The 18,498-nt window shown below is 47.5% G+C and overlaps 1 protein-coding gene across 5 annotated transcripts in view; it reads left to right on the forward strand.

Moving 5' to 3' along the window:
• Positions 1–7,471: 7,471 nt before the first annotated feature.
• Positions 7,472–18,498, forward strand: part of ADAMTS9 (ADAM metallopeptidase with thrombospondin type 1 motif 9) — a 64,987-nt gene continuing 53,960 nt past the window's right edge. For 4 of the 5 annotated variants that reach the window (XR_011905127.1, XM_072347420.1, XM_072347422.1 and 1 more), the window contains exons 1-3: positions 7,472–8,303; positions 8,417–8,814; positions 10,143–10,302. Coding sequence is in view for 3 of the 5 variants with exons in the window: in XM_072347420.1 (XP_072203521.1) it covers positions 8,210–8,303; positions 8,417–8,814; positions 10,143–10,302 (652 nt within the window). In the remaining 2 variants the exon portion in view is untranslated. Of the gene's footprint in view, positions 8,304–8,416; positions 8,815–10,142; positions 10,303–11,616; positions 11,710–18,498 lie in introns of those variants that run through there. The other variant, XM_072347423.1, reaches the window with a different exon arrangement.

The raw sequence follows: 18,498 nt of genomic DNA on the forward strand, positions 1-18,498 counted from the left end.
GGCAGGGCATGAGAAAATCTCAGGGAAGGGGACAAAAAAGTAAAAGGGATTTCTGTCCTTGACAACTGTAGTTACAGATTTGTGCACCAAAAGATGTCGCAGCAATTTTTGCTAGAAGCTCACTGCCATTGGCAATCCTATTCTAGCTGCATTTGAAAGCCACCTATGAGACTATGGGCTTTTTTTAATCAGGATTTGTGTTGAGGCTTCCCTAGCCATGTCATTTCTGGATGCTTGGTGCAAGCTGAGCTGTCACACTTGGTATCAGTGTCAGACAGTAGGGTAGCACAAGGCTGAGCTTTCAAATACAAACACTGCATCTGCAAAAGGGTGAATCTTATACTGAAATTGTCTCTCCTCAGGCAATTCCTGGATCCCTCTTTTCTTGGAGCAGCTCAGCAGAGGAGCACAACTGGCATGGCTTACCCAGCAGCACGGCTCTGGGAGATGGACTGGTGCTCAGGTGAGGCATTGCTGTAGGTTTTCCTTACACTACTACAATTGGCATGTCCCACAGATGGGCCCCTAACAGGGCAGTAGTTCTTGTATGTTTCAGCAATGCAGAAGCTCTTCTTTCATTCTCTACACTGTGCAGTAGAGTGTAGGAGAGCAGCTTGGGAACAGCTGCAATAGAGAAGGAACATGAAGACAGTTCTTGGTCTGAACTGTTACAAAACTGCAAGAACAGCAGAGCTGTGGTGACTCCAGGTCTTTCCTGATGTTCTTGGTAAGAGCATGTCAGATTGTCAGATGCTGACTCCTGGCTCTGGGCCTATTTTCCATTCATAGTGGTGCTCAGTCAAATTTCTTGCAGTCAATCAGATACTGCTGCTCTAAAGCAGATGGTATTATATATTCATAGCTCAGGCTACAAAATTACATTCTCACTGTTCTGAGGATTTAGTTGATTCACAGAATTGAACAGGTTATGCACAACTTTGTTTTCATGAGCCTGGTACTACATATCCATTTGCTGCAGAGTGATGTTTTAGCTGTCGTGGTGTATGGTTCACCTGTGTGTGCTGAGAGATGCCAACACATGAGCTATGATGGGTCCAGGATCCTCAGCCAAGGGCTAACATCTCCCCATCCTGGCACTGTGTGAACACAAAAGCCTAACTTGGAGAAAAGGCTAATGTTTGGGCAATTATCTGTTCTGAATACAGGGTTTGAGTTACAAAGAGCTGTGGGCAGAAACCTGCTATGAAAACAGTATAGTAAAAATATGCTGCTGCTATGTCCAAGTTAGTCCTGATCCTGTAACAAATGCCACTCTGCTGGTGAGCTAGCGTGGAGTAATGCATTAACTGAGTGTGATAAGGCAGGCGAACTCTGATACCGGCTTCGTTTTCAGCCCTGTGTTTGTACTGCAGTTAGCACAAAGAGGTCTTGGTTCCTCGGTAGGCCTTGTCATGTCAAAACAATGTCAGTTAAGTCAACAAAGCCATTCATGTTACAGTGATTTCCAAGTCATGCTTCCACCTTTTAAAAATTCTGGGTGGAAATGTTAAGGATATTTAAGAATTAAGCTGCTAAAACATGGGGAAAGAAACATGGAAACAGCTGGCTTAAAACTCAAGCCTGATTCCTATCACCAACATTCAGCAAAATTACTTATAACCTAGTGCATACAGCAGGTATAGAGGCCTGAAAAATATGATGTGGGTCACAGAGCAAGAAACTAAGTCCTCAGCAGAGCTGCCATAGCTGCATGCGAAGGAAGCAAGCTATCCACGTGCACATCTCCTTGGTTTTGCCATCTGCTTCCAGACTACGAGCAGCTCCCATGACAGTGTGGTTATTAGGAAGGGCCAAACCCTCTAACCATGTCTGGGTAGCACTTCTGGCTGGGATAGAGATGTCCTGGGAGCTCTACTGCCTGGGTCATCAAATTCAGTCCCTGTTATCGTGTAGTGGTGCTGTGATTCACTGCAAACTGATCATGCTTGGTTTTAGAAGGAAGCGAATGTGTCAAAGCACTATTAGTGACAAATTCTTTTAGGTTGCTAACTAACTCCTTCAGCCATAGTACTTATTTCTCCTGGCAATGGAGTGCAATCCTACCTAGGTTCATCTTTCCTTGCATGCAAATGTCAAAGTAAGTCTCAGTGTAAAGGTCTGGGGAATTCTGAGGGCTGATCTATGTTTTTGCATGCTTAGAAGCTGACAGAATTAGCTGCTTACTCCATAGGGCTGAAAACAGCCAAAACGAAATATATTCTTGCACAATTAATAATTCATCAATGAAAGGAAGAGCTTTAGGATATCATTTGGAATGAAAACTGCTTAACGTAAGCCTCCACAATTCAGCCTGCTACTTACAAAGTTAAAGGAAAGGATTCTTGCTAGTTGTCCTCCCTTCAGGAAAGAAAAAACCTCCTCCTCTTGACCTTCCGCATTTAGGAACAGCCTGCATTTTGGGTAATTAAAACTGATGAGCCTGACAAACATTCATCTCCAAAGAAATACTCTACAGTAAACGTAAACTCTCGAGATCCTTCCAGGCATACCAGCACAACTGTCTCTTAAAATTTCTTCCCAAGCCATCTGGTGCCTTATCTTTGTAGCCAAGCCATACAATTACTTTAAAAGAAGATTGTTTCTAGAAGACTTTCGTCTCAGGATTAGAGATCCCCTTGGAAATCTCACAGCTCACTCTGAAACTGTCAGCCAGGCAGCTTGGCCGTGCGGATGCTCCGCTTCTTTCTATCGTGACCCAAAATGTCCATCTGCGATTCTCTGGGGGAAGATCTCAATCTCATGTGGTTTTCAAAGGGAATGAAGGAATTACAGGGAGAAGCTGGAGATGCTCTGCACTTCCAAACAGGGATTTACACTCCATTAATTCTCTCTGTGACAGCCAAGGCTGAGTGGCATGACACGAATGTGGTTACAAAGGCTGCAGCTAATTCACTTCATTCACCTAGATCTCTTGCACCTGCAGATTACCAGACCTGTGTGAATTTCAGGTTCGATCTTACACAGCCTTTGCCATGAGGAAAGGTAGTTAGTGAGTGAGAAGGCAGGGAGGTGTGGAGCAGAAGTGGCTGGTAGAAATGGGAGAGGATCAGCTTTGTAGATCATCCAGTGTTTGCTCTCTTTTTGTTGCATCCCACTAGTTCTGATCCCGTTCCATCTCTTACACTCCATCAGTAAATTCCTACTGGGAAAGTGCCCTGTTTTGGTCTCACATGCAGAGCTTGTAAAGCTAGGTAATAAAGTTAGAACTGCAGGCACCTGGCAGCAGAGCAGTGGCCTGGGCACAAACCTGGAGTGACAGATCCCACGCTAGCTGTGCCCGGCTGCTCAGAGCCATTGAGGGAAATGGGCATGTGGCTGAAGGCATTATATGTCTGAAAACAGAACATGCTCGACCCTCACTCATCCACAGCAAACACAACATAGCTGGGGAGAGATCAAATCACTTTTTTTGCTTTTCTCACATGTTTATATAATGTCCTCTGCCTAGGCATCTGTCGTCCATTCCTCATCAGTGCTGTTCTCAAAGGTACAAGAGCATAGAAGACTCCACCTTGATGATGAAATACTTCATTGTATACATGCCTGTCAGGTGAGTATTAACGAGCATGCTGTGAGGCTGTAAAATGCCTACTGGATATGGCACAGCTTCTGTACATCTCTGAGTGAACTGGTGTTAACAGGAGCCTGGATTAGGATTATAACAAACACATTTTCCAGCTATTGATGAACTTGTGATGATGTGATAACTAGAGCAGGGTTCCTAGCACCATTCAAACACAACATTGCCAGCGCTTCCTCTGGGGAGATGCCTTTGCTTTTAACCAACTACCTTGTGACACCCTTAGGGAAGAAGAGCTCGGTATCTTTTAAGCTGCTGAGGTTTTTCCTACTCTAGCAGAGGGTTGTATCTTATTACCTCTGGAGACAATCTTTTATTTAGGGAAAGAATGAAAACAACACTCTTAAAATACAGTTTTGTGCTTTAATGATCCCTGCACTGAAATATGGCATTGTATACTTATGCTGTGTGAGCTTAGGTGGGAGGGTAGAAATGATCGCAGGTCAGGGCTCTGTGCCCTTTGCCAAATCAACTCTCTGAGCCTCCTCTTCATAATGCGGCTGTGATACCTGGAAGGGCCATTACAATAATTTGTTTACATGAATAAAAGCACATGGCTCAAAGGGTAAAGCTTTTTGTACCTGCAGAACTTCCAGCATTCCCAGGTCACCGTTTGGTGTGGGATGACACAACATCTGCTCTGCTTAGCCTTCCTGCTAACGTTTTGGCAAAGACACCTGGAACTTAGCAAGGCTACACATGTATGTAGTATCAAAAGTCAAAAGGAGTGCACTCAGGCCCCGTTTGATTTATGGTGTGTCAAAAACAAAGGACAAACCACTACAATGTTTCACTTGATGGCTTAATTTGCACAAATCCGGGAAGGTCCAGAATTAAGTGTTTCCCAGCTACTTTAGGACCTGCCCCAGATTGCTGCCTGCAGTAAAAAGGGTTGGGGATGGGGTCTGTAAGTGCTTGTCAAGCCAGAAGAGCTGCAAGGCTGCAGTGGGACCCAGGGGTTGGGCTGCTCAGGGCATGCTGTCCCACCCTTCAGATAAGAGGTACATGCAGTATGTGAATGGTCAGCAGCAATGCTGGGAGCTGGGGAGGGGCAAACTGGAACCAGCACTTCTAAACAGAAAGCCTCAAGGGATCATTACATCCATCCGTGCTGACCTGAAATCCCACACATTCTCAGCATCTACGTGGGCTTTGCTGATCCTCCCACCCAGTCCCTTGTTCCTACTCATGAATCTGTTTTCCAGGGTCAAAACTGTTTCTAAGGTGAACAGAGTCAGTTCTCTTGCATGTGAGGAGTGATCGGAGGGACGTGTTTTCTTTTCCTCCTTCTGTTCCCAAGCACTAATTCCCCAGCATGTGCTGAGATGAATCTTTCTCTGCACATCACTGCCCTTTGCAGGAGCTTAAGTGGCTACTGTAGTAGATGAATTATTCTGTATATTTAAATCCTTATAATCTGGATCAAAAGAGCATGCTTGGCACTGAAAATCAGATTGAAAATTAACCGTACACCATGAGCCTGCAATTCTTAGCCCCTCCAAAGTAATAGGAAAAGATTAAAAGAGCTTTTATTAAAAATAATAATAAAGAACAGCCTTAATGTACGTAGCCTTTAAAGAAAATCCTTTATGTGAGCAGAACATCTTCCAAAACTGAGAGAAATAAAGCACAGGGTGATATCTTTGTTGCCAGAATAGGCAGAGAAACAAGCCAGGCTGAGGTCGGCTGTTTAAAGGGAATTAAACCTTTCACTTTCTGAGTGCACAGATTAGACACCAGGAGAAAATATGTTTGCTCTCTTTGGTTATCTGGTGGCACTGAAGAACAACCATCAAAGGGAAACATCTGCCTCCTGGGATAATCACTGGGCAAGAGAATGGATGCGGCAGATAAAGGTAGGTGACACCTACCTGGAGAGGCAGAGCAGCAAAGAACAAAGATTAGTGACTGGGGATTGCACTCACCTGTAAGGAAAAGGTAAGTAGGGTGAAAAGGAGAGTGAAAACTGTAGGAAATGTGGTCTCCCCCTGTATTCTTGCAGCCATTTGTACTGCCTGAATTCCCTATCAAAGTTCTGTTGTTGTGACCGGGTTCTCCTTTTGTAGTTTACAGAAGAGGCAATCGCAGCTCAACTTCTGCAGTATTTATGTAGGTAAAATTCTCAGTGTTTCAAGGGGATATTTCCACTGTAGGTATGGACTCTTAGAGGCTGCTTCTGGCCAGATGAGGACTTGAAGCCTGCACAATTACCATATCGTAACTATCAACTGATCCTTTCTAATAGGAAGGTTATTTGAATTTAAGTTTGTAGCTTAGTTTCTCTAATCTCCATGTAACCTATTTACTTATGCTACAGCTTTCATTCTGCACTTCCTAATCTCCAGCTGCAGAAATTCAAAGTGCTGCACATTGTGCCACTTTCCTGTCTGTCCATGGAAGCAGCATTGTTACAGGCAGTGCCGTGCTCCCAGGACCATCAGAAAGCCTGGATCTGATCCCAGAAGCACTTCAGGATCCTCCCAACTCTGACCCGTCAATTGAACCTATTTAGTTGCTCCATGGGTCAGCTCCTCACTTCTGAAGAAGGAAGGTTTTGATCTTTCCTTCTCTCCTGGAGAAGATGTGCCAAGGTTTCAGATCAGAGGGAGAACCCGTGATGATACTTCTTCATGCAACTCTTCAGTCCATCCCATCCAACCCACCCATGTCATAGGTATGAGCTGCCACATATCACCTCCTGAACTCCTTAACCCCACCACTGAAGCCAAATTAATTGGTTGTCTGGTAGAAATCTGAGCAAGAAAGTAAAGCTTTGACAGACTTTATAGGGAGATAGTTCAGTGGGCATGGTGGGAATGGGTTGGTGGCTGGACTAGATTATCTTAGTGGTCTTTTCCAGACTTAACAACTCTATGATTTTCTTATCTCAGCTCTTGCCAACACCAGCCCTGGTGTGAGGGGGTGGTGAGGCTCAACCCAGTAGGATGCAGGGTGCTTGTGAAATCCCATCCCGGCATAGCAGCTGCCCTAGGGGCACACAGATAAAGCAGCAGAGCTGTTTCCCAATACCTGCGTGAAGGAGATGAGCAGGGCCATGTCCCTCATCCATAACACAGAACCAGCTCCACATAACCCTTCTCTCTCAGTGCTCTGACTCAGCTTTTCTCTCCATTTCCTCAGGCAACTCCACTCTCTCCCCCCAGCATTGCTGGCTGCATGCTGGCAATCTAAGGCTGGAAGACTCCAACTTTGCTGAGCCCGAGAAGGCAGCATAAGTGAATTACCTTAAATTAAATGGAGTTCATACACAGAGGCATAGCAGAACTGAGATGTGACCTTCTCCTTCTGGTAAGCCTGCAGCAGCTACGTGAGTCTTTGCAGGTGATGATCTGCTTACATGTTCTTCTGTATTGATCATGTAAAATCTGCTAACAGCTTTGTAGGGCTTCAGCATTTACTTTGGAATACTTAGGAGGCGCTGTTTTGTCCAGAAGTGAATTCTGAACGGATTACTTTAAGGCTTCCCCTTCCTGCAGAAAGTAGTGGTGCTTCTGTTCTTTGTTCCAAGGGAAGTGCAAGTGGTGGGAACTTACACTTCCACCATCTAGTTTCTTTTGCCTTGAAATTTCATAGCATCTTTCCTCATGCTATGAGTATGAGTGTGAGGGACAGCAGGAAACAATGTTGAGTTGCACTCAGGCTTTAAAGAATGGCTAAAATTTCTATCTAAAGCTTCCAAATTGTAAAACAAGACTAAACAGGAAAAAAAAAAGAGACACCTTTTAGATGAGGAAATCTTTCTTTTCCCTCAGGATGCTGAAAACAGCACAGCACAAAAATAACTCTAAAGTTGCTTCAAGTGCTTCGTATCTGAGAAATGCAGAAGGAAAGCAATGCTATTAAAAGTGTTGCACGTGGGATTCTTTGAGTATGTGTTCACTTCTCCAAGATTCCATAACCGGCGTTTTTCTTTCTTTTCTTTTATGTAAGAAAACTCTACTTTGCTGCCGGTGAGCGAGGAAGTGGCTCTTCCCCCCTGTACCTCGCTCTGCCCGGGCCCCAATGGGGTTTCGGACCCGCCTGCCCCGTCCAGGCGCGGTACTGCCCAGGGCTTTGCCAGCGAAAACTTGCGAATCCGGCGTTCCTCCGAATGAAAGAAAGTGACATGTTGGATAAGGGGGGTGGGTGGGAGGAGAGGAAGGGCTGTCCCTGCTCCTGTAGGGCGGGATCTTTTTCTCTTGCTTGATCTATGGAGCCCGCCCCCTTAAATTGGCTCCCGGGAGCGCCCCGTCCACCAGCCCGACGGGGGGAGAGGCGGAAAGCGAGGGAGTGCAGGCAGGCGGCCGGCCGGCCGGTTCCCCCGTCCCGGCCCGTCGGTCCGTCCCGGCCCCTCCGCCCCCCGCGCACCATGCGCGGCCCCCGGCGCCCCGCGCCCCTCCGGCCCGCCCGCCCCTAACGCCGCCCGGCTCCGGCGCTTCCCCCGGCACTGCTCCGGGGGGCGGGGAGGGGGGAGAAAGGGGCGAGAAGAAAAAAAAAAAGAAAGGAAAAAAAAAAAAAAAGAAAAAAAAAAAAAGGAAAGGAAAGAAAAAGAAGAGCCCAAGCAAAGCGGGGGAAGGCTGCTCTCCTCTGAGGACAGCGCGCAGCACCATGCAGCTTGCGCCGCTGGCGCTGGCACTCACCACGCTTTTCATCGACGGCTTGAGGACGGGAGCGAGGAGGCAGAAGCTGCACCCCAGGCAAGGTACGGAGGTGCTCGGGAAGTGGGAAGCGGCCCGGGGGTGCTGGGCTGCCGCCTCTAGGGGGTGAGGCGCCCGGCCTCCCCTCTCAGGGGCATGTGCCTCTCTTCTTTTGCAGCGAAGCTGCTGGAGAAGCTCAGCGAGTACGAGATCGTGACTCCTACCCGGGTGAATGAGTTTGGAGAGCCCTTCCCCACCGATGTCCACTTCAGGCGGAGGCGGCGGAGCACCAACGCTGCCCCCGACGCCTGGACGGCCGCCGCCTCCTCCTCATCCTCCTCCCCTAAGGCTCACTACAGGCTTTCCGCCTTCGGGCAGCAGTTCCTCTTCAACCTGACGGCCAGTTCGGCCTTCATCGCCCCGCTCTTCACCGTCAGCATCCTGGGCGAGCCCGCCGCCGAGCAGCGGAACCTTTACGCCGAGACTGCGGACACCGACGTGAAGCACTGCTTCTACCGGGGACACGTCAACGCCCGGCCGCGGCACACCGCCGTCATCAGCCTCTGCTCCGGGATGGTGAGCCCCGGGTCCCTGCCCCGCCGGGCGCCCGGCGGTGGCGAACAGGGGCGGAAGCGAGGAGGAGGAGAAGGAGGAGCAGGCGAGGGAGGGTGGGCAGAGGGAATAGGGGCCGGCCCCTTTCCCCCGCCCTCGACTGGGGCTACGAGATGGGGGCTGGCTTGCCCCGGTTTGGTCTTTCTCGCAGCCCATTTTTATTATCCCGTCGGACTGGGGGAAAGCCCTTCTGCTCCTCGGGTTTTGGGGCAAAAGTGCCACCCAGCGGCACCCCGCCACGGAGATCACCGGGTGGGGAGAGCCCTGCTGTGGAGCCCCCAGCAAACTGCCTGGCACCGACACCGACCTGCAGCCCGAAGTCTGGAACGGTGGCTGCGGGGGTCCCCGGGAGTGCTGCCCCCAGAGTCTTCCTGCAGTATGGCAAAGAGTTGTGACCTCAGAGGAGATGCAACACAAGCTGCCTTGTAGCCTGTCCTGGTGCTCTGCTGCAGCAGGGGATGCTGGCTGAGGGAAGAGCAGAAACTTCCCAGCAATGCTCATTGCAGATTGTTGCACCCTCCTTGCACGCTGGAGTGCCAGTGAGGCACAGGAAGCAATGACTGCCTCAGGTGCTCCCCTGGGAGGTCTCTGCTGGTCACTGCTCCTGCCAGGGCATTCCAGGCTGACTATGTCGTACTGCTTCAGCCCCAGACCCCATCCCAGACTGGGGCCTGAATTGGGCTGGTGCACGTGTGTGCCTGGGCAGGCCTTCCTCCAGCACTATATCCCATGTAGTTACCCTGTTTCCTAGCCTAGGATGGCTACAGGATGCTTTCTGTCCTGGATGTTTTGTGTTTTGTTTTGTTTTACCTCCCTGTATTCATATTCACATACAACTAACTGACACTTCTTCCATACCGTGCACTGAAGTGGTGCCTTTCCACACACAGGGATTTCACTGTCTGGACACCTCTCTTGGGTCCTCACATCTAAGTTTAAAGTCTATTTCACAGAGAGCTGTTGCATGAAAAAATGGTGCAATATGTTAGGGTTGTGCTGGAGCATCATGTCCCCTTGGGCAGGAGAGGTTCAGTCACTGGCATAGGGATGAGATCTGGCAGGTGTCCCCCTCTCGTGTTCCCTCCTTCAAATTAAGACCTAGCTTTTTGTAAGCTTTCGAAGGACTGCTGAATGAGGCAGGGTCTGAGAGTGTGATGGAGAGCTGCACTTCCAGCCTGTGCCTTCATGGGGGTTGTTGCAGACCTAGCTCACTTACCTTTCTTGTTTAATGTTGGATTGCAAAGTTCTGCTCATGGCTTGTCATTGACCTGGTCCTTCTCTGTCCCTCTCAGCTAGGCACGTTCAAGTCTGATGATGGGGACTATTTTGTAGAACCACTGCTGTCACTGGAGCAAGAGTATGAAGAAGAGCACAATAAGCCACATCTCGTCTACCGACACCGGACACCTCCAACCAACTCTTCAGGGGACAGGCAGACTTGTGATACTCCAGGTATTCATTTTATTCCTGTTCTTAATGACTTGGCCCTTAGGAAAGAGAGATGATTTGCAGTAAAAAATCACCAGGTTGGTGTGGGGCAGAAGGGATATGAGATTAAGGACTTTTCTAGACATGGTACGGCATGCGCTTGGCAGAGGCTTGCAGTGGTGCTGCTACCCTGAAGAGACGTGTGTGCCTGTGCTTTCTAGTAATTGGTTATAAGGAAGCTGTGGTCAGGAAAAATGTTATGGTTTCTGTTTCATCCCTGCTGTAAGGTTGGCAGGAGATCCTTTAGGCCGTCCTGCCACAGCTATCCCGTGAGCCTTTAAACCTGCTTTCTCTTCCCACCTCCATGTAATTCCTAACCATCCCAATCTGATTTGCTCTCTGTCTGAAATTCTGTTTCTGTCCTTTTGATGACATTGTTCTGTCTTGGTCTTGCTGTGTCCCTACTCCCCATACCTGGTTGTAAGTTGCAATGTCTTTTTTCTTTCTAGTGAAAATGAAAAGGTGCTACCACCCAGTCTGGCAGTTCTGCCCTTATTAATCACTTTTCCATGGTTCATTTTCAAAGGCTCTTCTTTCTTTTTTCCCTCCTGGCCCATCCTCCATCAACACCATCTCCCTGACCTCTTCACTCTTTCTTTCTAGTCTTCGCACATATGAAAGAGCACAAGCCTTTTTATCTCCTCTTCATGAGCCTTGGTGAGCAAAAGCTTTGCTCCTACTGTCCCTATTATCTGCAATGGCCTCCTGCTGCTCTCTGCCTCCATGACTTCCTGATTTTCACAACTAATCCTCTCCTTTGGCAGCAAGAACCACTGAAGAAGCTTACTCCTTCAGTGCCCCATTTCAGCTACTGTCTCTCCCTCTTCCTTTGGCCTGAAGCTAGATCTGCAGGAGCTGCAAAGCCTAAATAGAGTAGACCTTGAGTGGCTTCCCTTGTGTGGGCTGAGAGTCGTTCACATGCTGTAAAGCAGGTGGAGTTCTTCAGGGAGCAAAATTAGCGCAGGAAGGGAAACGTGGTGCTGGATTTGGCCTGCATTTAGCAGGTGTGACTGGTTTGGCACCTGTAGCTGTGGATTGTGGCCATGCTGTTAAGCTGCTCTGGTGCTTTGTGACAATTTAGAGCTGATGTGCTAATGACGTGTTTCATCTAGAAGGCATGTGGACATGTGTCCACCTGCAAACATGTACTGGGGGACAATGGTGCCTCTCACAAGGCTCTTGTCTGTTCTTCCAAGGGTTGCTGCTGGACTATGCCATTCTGGTTTCTCTCTTCCAGCTGTTTCTGCTCCCTTCTTTGAGATCAGATGCAGGAGACTCAGAACAGTTGGAAAGAAACATGGAATCTGGCACAATTCATCAGTAACCCTTGGAGGAACGGAGCAGCAGATCACAGGACTCATTGAACTAAAGGTAGCTGGGAGGGCAATTGCTTGACTATGTAGTTATAACAGCTCACTAATTTCTCCCCCCATGCTCCCCTTATATCACAGAATCATAGAATGGTTTGGGTTGGAAGGGCCCTTTAAGATCATGTAGTTCCAACCCCCCTGCTGTAGGCAGGGACACTGGCCTACATGTATCATAGCTTCCATTATACTTCTGAATAAGAAGAAGAATATTGCTCTTCACAGGAGTAATGCCCTATCCATGATATTCTTCCATGATGATCCTATATTCTCCTCTTTTCCAGAATACTTCTTGCTTTCCTTTGTTTCCTTTCTGTTTTCAGTTGTTTGCTGCAGTGGGAGGAGGAGGTCTTTGCCTCCCAAATGCACATGTAAGAGTTCCAGGTAGCTGTGATGATGGCCTTGCTTTCCACCCCACCCTCCTCATCTCTGACTCTCCTTCTTACTGCCATCCCTGCCTTCGGAAGGGAGTGTTCTTGTGCTCAAAGAGGAAATTCATGTGAGGGAGGTTTGAAGTACCCACCCTGCAGTAGAGCATGGGAGATTGCCTTGCCGGGCAGTGGGGCTATTAACAACGACCTTCTGACGGTGTTCTTCCTGGAAATGATTAATAAGCCACATATTGTGTGCCCTTACTGTGATGATGTAATTATGGACTGCTTGTGGTATTCAGGAAAAGTGTGTCCCTTGTGAGCTGACTGATTTCTAAAGCCTCCTTTGTGTTGCTTTTAGTTTTCAGCATCCTCAGGTCAACTTAGAAAAGCAGGTGTTTGATTTTGTTAAGTTTTAATTAGCAGCTTCTGATAATCGTGTAGGTGCCCTGACATACAGGGCTCAGTGGAAGGTCTGAAAAAAGGCCTTTCTCCTCTGAGAGCTGATGGATACCAAATGCATAAACTCATGTAGTGCACCAGCAGGGTCCCCTGGCAATGCACTTCAGCCGTCTGGTGTATAGCTCAACAGCTGCAATGAGCACTTTGGACAGAGTTTTCCTTGGGGTAACGAGTAATGTCGTTTCAGTCATAGGAAATGGTGCAATTTCTCCTCCTTCCCTTCTTTTAGTTACTACCGTGAATCAATTTGTCATCTGGCCGAGGATCTGGCAGAATAATTAGCTGTGCTTTCCTGAGCAGCTCTGTCAGGATGAAGACTTGGCCAGGCGGCCGGCGTGATGTCAGTAGGTGCAGCACCGCTACCACCCATCGCTTCACCATAGCAAGCTCTTCCGATCCGCATTATTAATATCTGCCCTTTTGAGGTGGGGGAGGAAGAGAAAAGATATTCCAATCCTAAAAAAAGAAGAGAAGGAAGTTGCTCATTGCGGAGCTGGAGTGCGGAGCTTTCCTGAAGCTCTGCAGAGGAACCATCTGACTGGGATGATAAAAGGCACGGAGCTGCATCCTGGGGTGCTGTGGGATGTGGAGGCTGTGACCAGCCGGCCCTGTGACCTCCTGCTGGAAGGTGCCTGGCGAGACCTTCCCCAGAAGGCACACTTCAGTTCTGCTGTCTTCTTCTCCCCTTTTTCTCGTGTTCCTATTTGCCACCTCTCATTTGTCTCCCGTTTCTCATGCTGTTGTTGTGTCTTTTCTTTTTAACTGAGTAACCCTGCCTGTTGGCCACCCCTTGTTCTGAGACAGAGTGGCCTCCATCTACCTGGTGGCCCCGTGTACTACAGCTGCTCCGTGGCCAGCAGTATAAATGCAAGAGTTGGACATTTTTGCTGCAAGCTCAGCTGTTTCATTGCTCCAAACTTTGCAAATTCCTTGCAGCTTTGACTGTGACCCTCACACCGAATTCCTTAATGAACTCTTTTGGGCAGCTCCTACTTTGCTCCCACTGTGTTTGCATTTCTGCTCTCCTGATTTCTGCTGTTTCCACTAGAGCTTTGTTAGCTAAATGCCTCCCTGCTTGTGCCTCATTTTTCATAACGATTTTATATCGAAGACCCACCCGTGGCTGAGATGAATAAATCAAGGACTACACATACAGAGAGCGTTGGCTATTACCAAGGCTTTCATTTCTTGCCAGCCCTGCACATCCTGAGGCTGATGCTGGATGTGGGCTCTAGGGCTGGGAGTGAGGAACTTGCACAAAGACCCGGCTCCTTAATGAGACCACTTCAAACAGGAATATCCAGTGCAGGCAAAACTCCTCATGCAGAAGCAGCAATAACACTATGAGGGTGCCAGACTAGTAGGAAGATGATTAGAGCTTTTCCTCTTTTTGGAGGAGAGCCAGAGGGCTGCAGCCAAGGCACAGGCCTTCCAGCAAGAAGTGTTGCAGTGGTGAGATGCTCATTGCAGGCTCAGAGGAGAGCACAATGGGGCAGATGTTACCTGAGTTGGGCTGGCTCTGCCCAGTGTGCTGTTAGGGGAGATGTAAAAGCCTGATGACTTTGTTTTCAGGGAGGAAAAAAAAACAAATAAAGCCCTGTACTGAGCACAGCCTCCAGGCTTGGCATATCCCATTACCTGCCAGCAATGGACACAGGAGGGTCCTATATTCACAGCTGGGTATTTAGTCATAAAGTGTTGAAGTAGTTTGCTTTCCTGGGAGGGCAGCATTTTGCCTCTGGCTTCTGCAGCCAGGCATGGCAGCTCCGGGAAGTCACAGCCTGTGTACTGGTTTGGGCAAGGAGGAGGAAAGAAGTGTGTGTAAGCTGTGTTGAGAAAGTGGCTGTAATAAGTGTAAGACAAATTGGCAGTGGGAACAAGATATTGCTGCTGAGCGAGTGTAACACAGGAATGATAGGTAATATGTCACTGATTATTATTTGTTGTTGTTGTTGATTAATGAGTAATTTGTAATAGATTACTCTTTCGTAGTAACTTTTAACAACCCTTTCTCACTGAGCACAGTACTGGGGGAGTCACCAAAGCAAAGAGGTGCAACCCTGTGCCTTGAGTGCTCACATGCATGGTGTTGCCAACTCAGTGACTGCAACCTTGTTCCCATGTGATAATTGGCATCCACCCACTCAGCCCTTGCTAGTGGCTTTTGTCTCTTCTGGGTGCCACCCATGGGAGATCATTGGTGGACCATGGTGCAAGCATCCCGCTGCCATGACCCCAGTGCTATGGCTGAGGGATGTGGTGGGAGCTGGATACCATGGGTAGAGCCTTGCTTTTGTCCTGTCATGTGTTGTGAGTTAGTGTTGGATCTCCTGCCTGTGTCTGGCATGAGATGTGTGCTCTCAGTGTGAGAAATGGCTCTGGTAGGGGATAGGGCTGAAGAAGACAGCTATGGAACACCTCACATGCATTCTGCTGAGCGTTTATAGATCTTACACTCTGATTTTATACCGGTGGAAACTTTGAATGTCTTTTCCATAGGGCTCAGTGTTCACAGTGTTGCTAATCTTGAAACCCTGGATACTTTGCATCAAACTGGGTAAAGCCTCTTCACGTTTCTGCTGTTTCTTTTGGACTGTTTGTCTTGCCTCTAGGCATGGTCTTGTTTTGGTTTTCAAGTCGGTGATCCAGTGGTATTTTGCATGCTAGGTGTCTGGTTTCCAGGCAGGTCTTCAGGCAAGTTCTGTACTGCTGGATCTCACGTAACTGGGGTTGCAGAAGATCTGCAGGGAGGTTTTCCTAAGCCTTTGCTTCCAGGTTGAGCAATCCTTGAGCTCTTTCAAAAGTCTGTTTAAGCTGTCAGCTCTGCTTTTGGCTTCAGGGTAATACATTGACTTCGTTCTTTCCTTCTGAAAAGTTTATCACTTTGAGGAAGTGAGCTGTAATTTATAGTCAGAGAGTAATTATTTCAGGTTTCCTTCCCTCCTGAAAACAGCAAACGAGAGTTATGTCACAGATCCTTATGCTAATGTAATTAATTCTATTTCTGGCCTCCCATTGAGGTAATAGCACAGCGACAGCCAACTAGTGCTTAGTTAAATGGGCCTGGGATGTCCGACACAAGCTTTTCCCATACTGAGATGGGAAGGGCTGTAATGTTTGTGCTATCTCACTGCAATGAGAGTGAAATAAGACTCAAACAGACTTCCGAATAAAAAAAAAAATGGATCACAGTTACTGATGCAGATCCCGTAATTGCAAGTGTGTTTGTTGTAAGCCGGGTACGTGCTTTTTGTTGTTATTTGGCAAGAAAGGTTGTAACAGTGGAAGACCAGCGCTGTGACACTTTGGTATTCACTGATTATTGTTTTGCAACTCCCATGTGGTTAACTTATTCTCCTGGAATCAAAAGGGATGTCCTTGCAGTTTTGCAACTCCTGTTGCGTTGTTTGCATGGATGCCTGCTAAAGAAGAGGGGTGGGTGAGGCAGGGAGCTATTACTTTGGTATTTTCCATCTCTACCCCCTGGCATATCCTAATGAAAATGAACAGGCTGACTGTTCTGTGGCTTTTCTTCCCACATGCCTGTACTGTCATTAACAGCATCCCTGTGGCCATCTCCTAGGCCAGGTTTCTTTCTTCCTAATGGGATTTTTGTTCTCATTTTATGGAGTGCCATCACAAAGATGTGGTGATCTCAGTGTTGTTTCTCACTGATGCTGAGCTGTCACTAGGTGTGAAATCTGTTTTATTGCTGTGGCCACCAAACAGGAGTCTTATACGTTGAAAGCTGCGTGAAGATCAAGGCAGTGAGCACAGGGGTTGGGTACCCAGGGCAGAGGCCAGGCCCAGCAAGTGCGTCTTTGGAAGCTCTGCAGGCAGATTTGGTGAGCACAAAGGCAGCAGTCGCAGCTGGTGTCCAGGTGTGCTGGCACTCCTGAAGCAGCGGGTTATGGAACTGGTACCAGTGATTTTTCTGTGCTACAACTGTGTCAACCATCCTTTAAACCAATTTTGTATCAGTTCAGTGGTGCTTTTGTGCCTTGCAGTTTCAAGATGTGGCTATTTAATTATTTTGTCTGTAAGATCACCTTGAATCATATCCCCTCATGTGCTCAACTTGCGTGTGCCTTAAAAAGGCAATTTACTGGTTTGTTCATTAATCTAGCTTCTGTCTGCTGTGCAAAACTGATAGCTTTCATGTACAACTTCTACCTTAGGCAGAGAAAAATTCTTTAAAGCCAGAATGCATTCTCTCATACTCATACATCATTAGGAAAGGAAATGTCAAGAGTATGTGTGGTCTTTGGCGCTTGGATGGTGTTAAAACAGAGAACATTTTTCTTTTGATGGGACACTGATAGGTTCTAACTGCAGGAGGAAAGGTGGGATCATGCCAAAGTTGGGTTCAGCATCCCTGCTGAATTCTTTCTGTCAGCCTCCTCTACAAGATGGGAACCCTAGCAGGACTGTAGGGTGGACTGGTAGGACTACTCTGCTTCATCTAGAGTGCTAATGGAGCTGTAGTGTTGCTTGCTGACATTTGCATATATAAATTTATGACAAATGCCAAGAAATGGACCTGTCCTCCCTACAGCCTCACAGCACTGAAGTGGAGCAAAGCAAGGTGCTCACTTCCTCCTGCCTCACACTTCCACCCCTGGCTGCTGTCCCAGTGGGGCGAGAAGCTGCCAGCAGCCAGGGAAGCTCTGCACTGCTCTGGTTTGTGCTGCTGTGAGAGTGAGGTCACAATTGTCACAGCAATAGCAATGGCTCCAGTGGCCACTGTTGTAACCGTTGTGGGCAGAAAATTTGATTAAGTTGACTGTGGCCAGAGCTTGTACCAAGGCTTTGGGACAGACAGGGTACAGGCTGCTGCAGGGAGCCCAGCTGAATTCTGATCTGCTTAATGAAGGTGTGCAATAAGTAATTAACTTCCAGACTATGGTGTTACCATCTGCAGGGCTGGATCAGAGCAGTTCTACGCATGGTACAGTACCGCTACGGAATAGCAAAATCCATGTTAAAAATCCTTGGTCATAAAGACCGTGTTCCTTTTCTATCAGAGAGTGGCCATTAATGTTATTAGCTCAAGAAATAGATTATTTTTCCCTCTCCTGCTTTCTCTTCTTTTTTTCCTTTTCCCTTCCCTTGCTATGTGCGGCCCTCATGAACTTGGAGCTGAGCTGGAATTGCTTTCATTGTCACATGTCTTATTTAATTGTGCAAATTGCTTTCTATTCCAAGGACAAGTCAACGCAGAAATGGAAAAGATTAGAACTGCTGATTGCTGTTTCTTTTAAATTTTGGTTTTAGCATAATAATAGCTACTATTTCAAAAGCAGTCCCTGGGTCTATCCTGTCACCCTTCCAAGCAGGGAAAGTACTGGGGTAAGGCCTGATTTTCCTCTGCCCTCTCCCTCAGCATGGATCCAGTAACTATTGCTCAGTGGGGAGCGTCTGTAAATCAATTCCATGAACTCTGGGCTGAGGCTTCTTGAACAAGCCAGCATAAATAGCATGGGCTGGAAGATGCCATCAGGAAGGGACATCCCTGTTCACAGTGAGTGTCACAGGATGGGATGTGTTTTTTTAAATTTCACATAACAAAAGAAAGAAACCAAGCTTAAAAAAAAGGAAGAGAAAAACCATGGACACTTTCAGGTTTGTCTAAAGACAGAGCAAATACCGAGTGTTGCTTTAGTAAAGCAAGCATTAAAATGGATAATATTCCAGCAGCTTTTAACCACTTTGGAAATGAGCATTAGCTGTTGAATGAGTGCACAGGCTAGCTTTGTACTTGAATTACTGGTCCATAGCTTGCATGGTTTTGAAGTGTTTGTCCGCGCATTGGGGTTTTGTTTTTTCAGCAAATTAAAGAAAATGTTTGGATACTTAAACCCACTCAGTCACTGCCGTGTGTAGGTAGAGGTTTTTCAGGTCATTTGCCAAAACAGAGCTTGCCAAGCAAACCGTTTTGCTTCCTGAATTCTGTTAATATA

Source organism: Excalfactoria chinensis, chromosome 12, assembly GCF_039878825.1.
Source record: "Excalfactoria chinensis isolate bCotChi1 chromosome 12, bCotChi1.hap2, whole genome shotgun sequence".
NCBI lineage: Eukaryota > Metazoa > Chordata > Aves > Galliformes > Phasianidae > Excalfactoria > Excalfactoria chinensis.